At 39.1% G+C, this 12505-nt stretch overlaps 2 protein-coding genes across 2 annotated transcripts in view; both read right to left on the bottom strand.

The window, feature by feature from the left end:
- The window catches only part of fam234a (family with sequence similarity 234 member A), a 114276-nt gene that overhangs the window by 33107 nt on the left and 68664 nt on the right, over nucleotides 1-12505 (bottom strand). The gene's annotated exons all lie outside the window — the stretch shown is intronic.
- On the bottom strand, nucleotides 843-12494 carry kcnj12a (potassium inwardly rectifying channel subfamily J member 12a). The gene is made up of 2 exons (XM_072373890.1): nucleotides 12004-12494; nucleotides 843-6630 (listed from the first exon to the last, which is right to left on the bottom strand). The coding sequence occupies exon 2, from the start codon at nucleotides 6470-6472 to the stop codon at nucleotides 5168-5170; it is 1305 nt and encodes a 434-aa protein (XP_072229991.1). The 5' UTR covers nucleotides 6473-6630; nucleotides 12004-12494; the 3' UTR covers nucleotides 843-5167.

The raw sequence follows: 12505 nt of genomic DNA, 5'->3' as shown, positions 1-12505 counted from the left end.
AGAAAAACAGACAGATAAACACAGATGTTATTTATATAACTGATGATTGTTCTGTACTGTTCAAGTGTCTCTGCGAGCAGAGGGGGAGTTTCATTGAGTAGACATTAGACCACAACCCTCAAGCTGAGGCAGTGGTCTATTTAACGTGTCAAAATGTCCTGAGGAAATAATACAGCAGATAAACTAGATTCAAAACCCTTAAATCTCAAACACTTTTCCACTTCTGCTTATTTAACCAAAGCTGTAAATCAGAGAGTTATTACTGCAAATCCGCGATACTGATGTTATTATTAAAAGATCTCAACTGTAACGCTACCAAATGTGATATAAAGCAATTGTAGCACAATGTGTGTAGCACACATTGAATGTGTCATGCTCGACAACCTTGTAGAATAATCTGTAACTGTTCAATGCATTAAGTCTTCCTCCTTTCTGAGGTATTTTACAGTAGCTGTGATCCGTCATGTGTTGTGATGTAATCGATGTGACAAATTCAGCTGCAGGCCTCTTTATTGGCTTTATGGGGCCAAACAGACCCCTGGCTCCACTGCTTGTTTGTGTGTCACAGTGATTAATTGATGCGCCTTCCTGAATGAATGGCCCAAGACCGGGAAATCGTTTGACGTGGCGAGTTTTTTTCCGACACTCCAGAAACCCGTAGAAAGTTTTGCGCCTCGTGATGACGTTTTACACCAGCTACCACTTTGTTCGTGGTTCGAAAAGGATTACCCAAAATATTGCAGACGGATGCACGGCAGATCCCTTTCAATGAAAGATTGAAAACAGTAGTCTTGTTTTTTCACAGTAATTATCTTTTAATTGAATAATTTAAATGACTTTGAATGAAAATCAAACGCCCAGTAGACATGTTACTGGACATAGGAAGACTTCTACAGAGGTCAAAGGTTTTTTTTCCACAATTATCCCCTCAAGAGAAATACCTGTTTAATCATGAGCTTCTGTGCAGAAAGGAAACAGCAGAAATTAAACAGATGGAAATTTAGAAAACAATAATATATTTTGTCTTTCTATAGCCTGATTACATGTTATGTATTCTGGTAAAAACAGATAAATATCGATTGCTGCATTCTATCAAAAAGAACCTTGTATAAAAATAAGCAGGTTTGATCAGCCTGGCTGCTCCCTATGATTTTTATAACATCACTACGCTTTTTACCCTATAAACCTTTATATTTCGCTAAAACCTTTAAGTGTGCTTTTTTTAAGGGCTCAGGTGGGCAACTTCAAAGCTAATACAACATCTGAAAAAAATTCAGTAGAAATGATTTAATTATTCATTTCAGTGATGCAGCTGTTGACTTTTCACCTTTAAATCCATTGAAATGTTGTAAGTTGGTGCAAAGGTTCATACTTTACTGTACATAACCTTCCCAGAAGGTAATGAGCATATCAACTGTTTAGGATTGGGCGAGAATGTTTCACTTATTAGCCAAAAAATTCTATGTATATTGTCCTACATCCTACAGTTTTCTAGAAGGGCAACATATGAGTAAGTGCTATCATAGACTCTAACATATCAATAGAGTTAAATGACTATTGAGAAAATATTAGTCATTGTGACCAACTTAACAACCATTTTATGGTTCTCCTCTTTGTTTTTCACGTATCACCATATTCTAATAGTTTCCCTCTTAAACATAGGTAATCCTTTATGTGCAAAAGTTAACTTAAATTGTCTCACAGGATAATGACATCCATATTTAGCGAGGTAATAGATAAACTGGACATGGTGAATGGTATTTTGTGACACACCATAAACATGTTGAGGAATGAATTATAAATTCTGACCAGGCATCTAGAATAAGGGATCATTTAATAAGATCTATTGTCCATGCCAAAGAAAGAAAGTTGTCATGCATAATACATTTGTGTCGAACATCTGTATGAAATGATAGCAAATGCGACCTTAAATTGGATTTTACTCGATTTGGTCACATCTTTTAATTCAGCGGGGATTTGCTTTAATGAATGACGTATTTAGATCGAGATTTATTTAAATCTGTAATGACAAGACCCAAATAGAATGTGCCGAGCCAGTTTTTTTAGTAAATATCTAAGCTGGTTCTGGAAGATTGCCATTGGAACAATCACTTCGAAGCTAAAGTCTGCGCTACTCTTCGTTGCTTTGGTATCAAATATGAGAAATAAAACGAATACAAGTACAATGAAAAGCTAAAGCAACAAAAACATGGTAATATTCTTCGAACCTTTGGAAACATCTTCACATTTCTGATTCTGTAAGTATAGTGCATGACAAGGGAAACATTAACATTAACATTAACATATGTTTATTACAATGGATTGAAGAACGGTGTGCTTTAGTGTTTATTGCTTCTATTCAGGCCTCACTCCTGTGACTCAACTTTTCGTAGCATATTGCTAACAAAATGCATTTACACAGCTAAATGCATGTGTGTGATGTTTGTTCGAAAAACCCATTTCCAGAGAAGCTGGGAAGTTATTTTAGAATGTAAGAAAAACTGTAATCTGCTATTTGTTGGTTAGTTTGAACTTTTATCTGACAGACACAAGGACAAAGGAACAATTTTTCAGTGCCTTCACCGACCAACTTCACTGTATTTTGAAAAGAAAACAGAAACAGCGTAGGATGCTGTGCACAAACTTGGAGAGGTCCACTGACGTTTTAGTCTTTCCAAACAAGGATGGAGTTATTTTCTGCTAAACTTGGTAACTTGAAGATTATCCATTTGTCGGAAAAAATATTTCTCTAAATAAAGTTGTCTTTCAACATCTAAAGTGCTTAATGTTGTGAAAAGATTTCAGTCTGGATAAAAGGTGCTAAAGCCACCGTCTGTGATAGTATAGGAGTGCATCAGTGGCCACATGGGTGACTTGCATATGTGTGAAAGCACCGCTGATGCAGAAGAGAACGTTGGAAAATTGGAAAGACACACGCCAGCATCAAGATGGCATCTTTTCCCAGGAGTTCCTTGGTTATTCAGCCGGACAATGCCAGACATCGTTTTGCAAAAAACTGAAAACAGCATGACTTCATGGTCTGTGCTTGACCGACCTGCCTGCAGTCCGGATCGGTTTCCTATTGAAAATGTATGGAGCATCATGATGAAGGGAATCAGACGGCAACAACTATGGACTGTTGAGCAGCTGAAATCTGCTGGGCACAAATTACTCAAAATCCATCAATTAGTAAAAATCAGTTCCCAAACACTTGAAAAAGGGTGATGAAGACAATGGTGAATATGCCTGTATAAAAACTGTTTTAAGGTGTGTTACTGGCATCAAATTCTAGATTTTTATCCATCCATCCGTTTTCTAGACCTGCTTAATCCAATTCAGGGTTGCAGGGGAGCTGGAGCCTATCCCAGGGTCACAAGATTTTTGCATATTTACTAAATACCATTGAATTGGTCAGAGAAGACCTGGAAAATCATTGCCCGTGTGAAGTAAAAACTGATTAATATCTAAATGGGATTTTGTAGTTGCAAGAATCAAAGGTTTAAAAAAAAGAGTCTGAAATGGTTTTTCTGTGGCTGATGTGTTCTCTGGTTTTTGAGAAGATTACAGTTTTTATAAATATGATAAAAAAGAGAATGCAGTAACCAGTCTGCAACCCAACTATAGTTTATTAGGAGATGAACTCTTAATAACAGTAGAACAAGTTGGTGAATTTGACTAACATTAATGGTGGATTGCTTTAAATATAGGGTGAATTAATGTAGGTTTACTATTAAATTTGGACCATTCAGAAACCAGAGCGCTGCAGATACTTTATGTGCTTTTTCATGTAGCATTTGAGATGGGTGCTTCTGGATGGATAAAGTCTTTTGTTTCCAATTTATTTTGATCTCACCGCTACTCTTTCATTCTTGCAATCTTCCCGTGTACATTTTTAAGCGCTTCGATGAAACAGCTACTCTTAGAAATCGACTTTTTCTTTGTTTGTCTGTAAGCACTGAATTTTGATTAAACCAATACATTATTTAATATAAGTTACATTATCTAATCTCCCGTAGACCGTAATAAGACCCTGATATGGTTAATATGCATAGATTAATTTATTTAACAAGAACAGGTATACATTAAGTGTGATCACCTTGTTTAATCTGGTCCTAATTTGTGTAGAGAACAAAATTAGATTGTGGTTGCCAATATACAAGTATTAGTTTAAACTGTGTTTGTTATATATTTAGAAAAAGTAAAGGTACACTTTGAAGGGCATTTCTTCGTGAGATCACAAATTGCCACAACTCCTTTATTAGTTTTTCAACTAGATCCATACAAACCTGGATGTTGGAACATTTTGAAAGAATCTTTATTCAGGTTGTTTGTTAATCGTTTGTGCGTTAGTTTTCCTTGTAGTCTTTGCCCGTATCTACAGCTAAGTCAGGATGTTAATGGCCTCCAAAGAGGCATTAAGTGATTATAAACAGAGCATTCATACAGTTTCATTTCAGCTGTTTAATACTTTCTTTTCTGTTATTCAAAGTGCAGCTCATTTTGCCTGCCCCTTCACATCTTGGGTTTAGATTTTGGGACCTTTATCAATGCTGAAATGAAGCTGCTGGTTTGTGTTTATCTCGGTGGCTCATGGGCAGATGTGTTAATCCTGGCTCAGTGTATCTGAAAACTGCGCTGCATGAATTGCAAACAAGTCACTGAGTGCTTGTCCAGCAAATAACAGCATTTCAAGATGAGCTTAAGAGGAGCCTCATAATAATGATATTTGTGGCCTAGAACAAGTTTGTATCACAACTTCTACTTCTCAGAGGTGTTTTTGGAGACTGATACTGCACACAAAACATAGCTTACCTAAGAAATGTATTTACACCTAAGATTTGATTATAAAGTTCTGTCATAATAGCTGTTGATGAACTAGCATTAAGCACTCTTAACTCAAAATGACCGTGTGAAAAAAAGATTCAAGTTTCTGTGTAGGAAGAAGGTCTTTCTTTAGCCTTTTCCTTGATTGTTGACATTCCTTACCACATTTTCTAAGCTGTGCTCTCCTGTCCTCCCCAAATCTTTCCAGTTATGTCCCTTTAACTGTTATAAATCTTCCCACTCATTCACAGTAGTCAGCTCTTCCTATGGCACTTTGCATTGTTCTGCATTTTTACGCTTGGATAAAGTTATTGAAACCTGACCTCGGGTCAATTGATAAGGGTCATATTTCTGACTCTCTACGATAGGACCTTTGATCCAGTACCCTGGTGGCCTGTAAGCGTTCAAATTCATGTCGGCTGTTCCGGCCTGGACTGAGATTCGCCAGTGCCCTGCTCCCTCCGCCAACATCTTCCTCATCATCATCATCACGATTTAGGAAGGCCAGCTCGTTTTCGTAGCAGAAGGTATTAGAGCTAGGGACTAGGAACTTGTTCTCAACCATGTCCTTGGCACTGCAGCGTGGGGTGGACGGCACCTCATAGGTTTTGTGAAAGTGTGAATAATCCACTTTGTACAGGTTCTTCTCCTCAAACAAGACGGGCTCAAACCTGTGACCCCAAAGGACCTCGGAAGCCAAGTAAGAGCTGCGAGCTTGCGTGGTCATGGCGGTTGCTTCAACCATGCCCTCCAGGATGACGACAATCTCAAAGTCTGCTGTCTCCAAATCCTGTTTGCTGATCCCAAAAAGAGGGCTCTCCTCATCTATCTCATGGAGAATAGTGATAGGCGAAACCAAGAAAATCCTGTCCAATCCTTTGTCGAAACCCACATTAATGTCTATCTGGTCCAGAGGAATATATTCCCCCTCATCAGTTATCCGAGGTTTGATGAGCTGTGCTCTGACATGGGCCTCTACAATGTGGCTCTTGCGAAGATTCCCTACCCTCCACATGAGACATAGCTTTCCATCCCGCATGGCAATGACAGCATTGTGGCTGAACAACAGCGTTTGTGCTCGCTTCTTAGGCCTTGCCATTTTCGCCATGATGGCGCCAATCATGAAGCAGTCAATGATGCAACCTACTATCGACTGGAAGACCACCATGAAGACAGCCACTGGGCACTCTTCAGTCACACAGCGATAGCCGTAACCTATGGTAGACTGCGTTTCTATGGAGAATAGAAAAGCAGCCACAAATCCATTGACCTGTAGGACGCAGGGGGTAAAGTTATCATCTCCAGCTGGGTTATCCAGATCTCCATGCAGCAAAGCAATGACCCAAAAGGCTAGGCCGAAGGCCAGCCAGGAGACAACAAACACAAGTGTGAAGACGACCAGCATCCATCGCCAACGAATGTCAACACACGTTGTGAAGATGTCTGCCATGTAGCGCTGTGACTTATGGTCCATATTGGCAAATTGCACATTGCACTGACCATTCTTTTTCACAAAACGATTGCGGCACTTGCGGCGTGTGTGAATCTTGCCATTGCCAAAGCCGTTCATGCCATGCATGGTGGTAAGGCGGAGGGCCTCCTCCTCAGATGACACAATGCTGTAGCGGTTGATCCTTCCCACACTCATGCTCCTGACAGCACCTCCAGCTGCAGAATTAGAGCAGAAGGGCAGGCCTGGAGTCCAAGTGTGTGATCAGGGCCCCTCGCAGTTTGATCACTGGCTAAGCTGCATTTTAGTGAGTCATTGAGGCAGGAGGGTGGGAGCTTTGTGCGCGAATCCAAGCCCTGTTGAGAGTGTCAGGAGAGAACATGTATGAGTGACATGCCGGTCCAATCACACCATCCATCATGTATATTAAACATAAGCAGAGAAACTAGCCATGCAAGCTAATGAATGAAAATGGTAAAACATTGTTCAGGTGTTCTGCTTAAAAGTATAACACACCAAGAACTAACACCAAGAACAACTATTAACTAACTAATTAATTAATAGTCGTTGCAGCCAGTGTGCCTACACTTAATGCTGCAATAGTTTTAAGATCCTAATACAGGTAAAGATCCTATAAAAATTTTGTCATACTTAGCGAATAATATCTATTATTACTGTTCTTGTGGTAAATCATATGTGGGAATGATGAGCAGAGCAAGGAAGACTCAGAATTACTGAAAGTAAACGTACTGTTAGATGTAAAAAACATTAACTATCCAGTAACGGCACGGATTGTCACGGGAATCGAACCACTCCATTTCCTCTTTAAAGTATCTCGAGAGTGTAAAAGGAACTCGCCCTCCAAGAGGAGGCAACTTTGCTATTTTATTTGCAAGGAGAAAAAACGATTCAATTTATCCTCTGAAAAGGCTCACCCTGTTGTTTAAATGTTGATTTTGACATGAATTTTTTTTGTAATGCATTTAAGTTAATGTGATATTACAGATTTAGTTGCTTATGATACTGATTTTGAGTTAGTGTTTGAACTTTTTCTATATATCTAAAAAGAGAATTATAAGCTTTATATATATATATATCTGTAGGTATTTGCTAATCTAGCCTTCCATTCATCAAAAACTAATCTTGAAGAAGCATAAAGAAGCATAAATAGCATAAATTTCACAGTTTCACTAGAAATTGTAAAATATGAAAGTTTGTCCACATGTCTAACGCATACATAAAAGAATGTTTTTTTAGGCAATCATTCTGCGTTCTGAGTATAAAATAATAAAATAAAGTAATAGTTCATAACAATGCAATTTTTCTGATGCTCACCATTCACTTACTTAATATATAAGTTCCAATCCTGAACCTGTATCTTTAACTCCTAACCTTAACCATTCGCCAATGAGAGCAAGTAGGAAAGTAGAGTATCACATAAGTATAAGATAAATGGATGAGGAAACGTTCCTGATGGACAGGTTTGTATTATTGGAGGCCATTGCATTTGGTTTGTTTTCTACCAAACTACATAGACACGATGGCAGATGTTTTCAAAACTGTTGTCCGAACTTTATTTTTCCCTGTTGCAATCTCCATTAAAAGTGCTGCAGTGTCAGTATAGATGCAGTTATTTTGGTTACTCTGTCATATTTTAGCCCTATCAAAAATAGGGAAGACGATCGCATGTTAGATTTTAGTGCGTCTTGGGTGTATTTATAGTCTCTGAGCAGCATGCTGTGCAGTCATCACACATCTAACAGACTGGCCGCACTCCTCTATCTGTTCTCCAGTGGCCCAAATTTGCCATTGTTCTTTCATTACAATATTTCTATCAGGGAAATAGAGGGGATTATTTGTATGTGTGTGTATGTATGTTTCTAAATTCCTGAGGGACATAAGTGTGTGCCACTGATTCATTGAAAATGCATTTCTCGATGCTGCACACAAAGATGGAGATAGAAGGACTGTTTATTTGACCCTATTCTGTACAATGTGCAGTGTTATTAATCATGCTGTGACGATGCAGTATATTTATGTTCTCTTTCCTCAGTGCTGCATACATGTAGGAGGTAGATTTCTCCCTTGTCCAATGCCCTGTATTATTCGTAATTACACACAGGAATTTTTAGTTCTCATGAATATTCCTTAAGACATACAAGGCAGTTCATGATGTATGCACCAGTATGTCAGTTTAGAGAGAAGTGACTGTGGATTTTGTCAGAACCTTTTTCAGATCATTGCCTCGGTCAGGCAGGAGGGATCTTTCATCTCAAGACAACCAGTGCTCTTCATGCAGAGCCCTGGGGTCAAAGCGTTTTACTCATGGGAGCTAGACTGAGGCCCCTCTGGGTACGTACATCTCTTAGCGCCTGGCCTCATCCGCCTGTCTGATGTGGACCCTAAAGACCCAGCAGTTCACTGATGTGCGTTCCCAAATCCCGAGTGTCCTGCCGTCTGCCACACTCCAAATCCCATCTCGCTCGCACGCTTTCAGATGGAAGTTCTCCTGATCTGGAGACAGATCTTAAACTTGTCCCTTTGGGTCAAACAAAATCCTCTATCATGAAAACGTGCTGTAGCTAAATCTGCTATTTTCACACTTGCAGAGGCCTATATGTGCTGTCAAATGTGTAAATCTAGGTGACACAAGCACTGTACGTTACACAAACTGTTAAAGAGGGCTTTTTTGCCCTTCTTGGATCTCCCATGTTGGGACACAAAGGCTCAGCTGTATTAAGAGATAGAGAACGCACATAGTAACTACTCTGACTGTGTTATATAATAGAAATTAATCTTGAGCTTCAACATTGTCTCTGCATGTCACATTATACATTTCAGTCTCCACAGGCATGTCCTGAGTAGCCTTACACAGTATGAAGTATCTATATCATCCTGTAGTTGTGCAGTGTCAGGTGTCCAGTCAATTGGTTAAATGAAAGTAAAACTACTCCTAATATCCTTGGAGTCATTAGATAAGTGCTTTAAAATCCCAAACCATGCAGAAAGCTTTTTCTGTCGACACATATGAAGCTCTTTAAGTCAGATTGTACTTAGGGATTGATCTATATCACCAGCTATTTGAGACAGATTTTTAACAAACCAAAAAATCTGCATCATCGTGTAACAGACTTGACCATAAAACAACTATAAATCTTAAGCGCCCCCATTCTCATGAATAAGAAATTAAAGTGGCACTAAGTAGTTCTTTGGCCATATATAAGTAACAAAAAAATTTACCTATTATGAGAAACACAGAGTAGAGACGAGATGAAAAATGTTCTTACCAATGGATCTGAACCTTGGATCGGCTCTGTTTTTTACTTTCTATTTTTTCAAAATGAAGCAAATATCCTCACACCTAATACTCAAAAGACAGCACAGAAGAAGCATTTTTAAAGAAAGGAATTAACAAAAGATGACTGGTAAAAATATAGATGAATTGCCAGGATTGTACAGATGTTTGTTTCACACATACATACTGTTGTCCTCCAGATGATGGAAAACGTAGAATGAACACATAACAGGAGTACATGCATCAACATAGATAAAGTACATTATTTGCACTTCGTTTGATTATTTCTTGAATAACCTCGGGTGACCTAGTGTGCTGTGTGTGTTCTCAGGGCTTGAGAGGAGCGACTAAAGGAGAGACGATAAGCTTGCTGCTGATTAGCATGAATAGAATGAATAATTGGATGTGCAAAATAATGGAAGGGATAGGAGGAACAATGAAGTCTAGTGGGAGAGGGTACTTCATCTCAAGACAAGCATGCAGGAAACTGAGCTACTGAGGATGTACGATCCCGGCCTACCTCCCAGGGCCATTGTGAAGGAATAGCCGAGGCTCGGGTGTCACTGTATTTTCCTTTAGCTTACCACACGGACCTTACCTGGTCTCGAGTGACCTACAAGTATTTTCCTACAGAATGTAAAACCCCCTCAAGACAGCAGAGATATCTGATTGGAAGTTACTTTTGCGAACTGGTTTAACAGCTTGTTTCCCTTGCCTTTAGATGCAATGCTCTCATCTGTGCTTGACATTTCAAAGGCTTTGACTGGCAGATTAAAAAGTCGGGGAAAGTATGACTTGATTCAAACAGTGACTAAGCCTGGAGGTTGTTAAACTGGATTTATAAGTTGTCCTCTGTGTGCACATGCTATTTTAGGCATCACAGAACACAAAACTTTCTCACTTCTCACATTATCGTAACAGCTGATTTACTCCATGAAAGTGGAATTTCTCTTTTTTATCCACGGCACCTGTAGCCATCCACCCTCCCTATTCAAACACCTGGTTCCCACTGAATGATCACAACCACAGTACCTTCTAACTTTTTTTGAGTATTTGTACCCACTCACTAAGGCTGAAGCACCAATATTACACCTGCAGGCTGTGATTTACACATTCAAGAGGATATATAACTTGACAGACGCTTTTAAAGATTACAGTCGCCTTAAGTCATTCAAGACGAAGAATAAGCTGCAAACACTGTGCCTTTTGGGGAGATGTGGTGTATTTTTTTGTGGTTTTGCTTTGGCCAGCAGTATTCCGAATATCCAGTTTGCGCAAATTGTTGAATCGAGCCGAAAGAAGAGTATCAGCCATAATCTTCATCCTGCGTCTTTTTTTTACCTGCACATCAGGGATTTCTTCTACATATTAACAGAAAGTGCAGAACACTGGCACAGCAACACGTTTTTCCAAACCTGCGTACAGATGGCTGCTTTCTACTCCCAGGACACTGGGTGTTATGAGCTATTTGCTGGACTGGAATTTGAAATAAGTAATGCAGACAGTGTACTGGCTATATTTATAAAATTGCCACCCCTTAAACTAATCATGGTTATTGATTGTTTAATAAAAAAGATTATTTCTGTCATTATTCATTCTATCAAATGTAAGATGTAAAGGGAAATTACATTGATAGCTTACCAGATTTGCAAGACAATAGCCTAAGATTACTTATTCCATTTGGCCTGTCGTAATTTGGAAAAACATTTAGAAAGGTTTAGAAAAGAAGTTACTCACCACATTTTTCTCTTTTTTTAAAAAAAATGAGGACATCAATTATTTGATCATTTAACATTTCATGACCGTTAACACACAATCTACTGCCTTTTTGTTTTGTTTTCAGTTAACACTCTGAAGTTATTTTGCCTTCTGGGTAATGTGAATGCTTTAACCCTTTAGGATCTCGAGGCTTGTTGCCAGTAAAAGGCCTTCTTGGTTAGTCCAAATCAATCTGAGGTGTAACTTCATGACAATCAATCCTGCATTCGAGATTTGTAGAAATATTACTCTCAATCTAGATTACTGCAATCGTTTGCAATCGTCTCTCTGCAGAAATGCTACATGTTGTAATGCATATTCGTAGTCTTGGCTCTTCGATGCAGCACTGTGGATCTGAAGTGAGACAAACTATGGCAGGTGACACATGTTTGAACAAAACTGACTTAAATACAGCCATCGTATGTGATTTTGTTTGCAAAGCCTTCGACAGCTCAGTGTAACTCAGTCTTATTTACAGTTGTGCTGTTTCAGAACAGGCCTTTTGAAAATGATTTCTGATATAAGATGTCTTGTTAAATTTCAGTGCGAATATTCTCTACTGAAGATACAGCCTTCCCCTGCCACTTTTATAAAACCACAGATCAATGACATCTGACAGATATTGATGTGACAAGCAGACTCTAAGTTGAAGGTGAGGTTTCTCTCCTTTTCTTACCTTTGTCTCTACCTGTCCTACACCAGGCTGCAGAAGTGCAAGGTGGTATCTTGTCTCCCAGTGTCCCTGTTAACCAAACTGATGCATTCTTAGCATCTGCCACTACAGCTATTCCTTCTTTGTGTGCTACTCGAATACTGAAGAAAACCACTCCATCATCGTCAGCACAAGGCACAGAGCACCTTTGAATTTCTTCATCCTTGCTTGTCCTCTTGTCTCTCCCCCTTTTTTTCAGGAGCTTTTGTCAGCGCAGATGTAATGCAGTTCTGGCCCTGATGAATCACAGCAGAACCTTGGGCCGAGTCAGTGCTACTCAGTTTCTGCCGGACTTGCAAAACAGGTGCAAAGCTTTGAATTCAGATTTTTGTATTTCCATCTTCTGAGTCAGTTTCTTCAGCTGGTCTTTGTACTTTCGGTCCTTTTTGTCTTTAGCCAAATTTTTCATCAAGCCTATCCTTCACAAAAAACTGTCTAATCTCTAATGTCCCCCAGCTCTCTCTAT

The sequence above is a fragment of the Leuresthes tenuis genome, unplaced genomic scaffold, assembly GCF_036924035.1.
Source record: "Leuresthes tenuis unplaced genomic scaffold, fLeuTen1.0.hap1 SCAF_20, whole genome shotgun sequence".
Lineage (NCBI taxonomy): Eukaryota > Metazoa > Chordata > Actinopteri > Atheriniformes > Atherinopsidae > Leuresthes > Leuresthes tenuis.
The sequence above is the reverse complement of the archived record's forward strand: the minus strand, read 5'-3'. Positions and strand labels throughout refer to the sequence as shown.

Bases quoted from the DNA above. Each gene is read 5' to 3' on its own strand.
- kcnj12a (XM_072373890.1), bottom strand. From the start codon at position 6,472: ATGAGTGTGGGAAGGATCAACCGCTACAGCATTGTGTCATCTGAGGAG.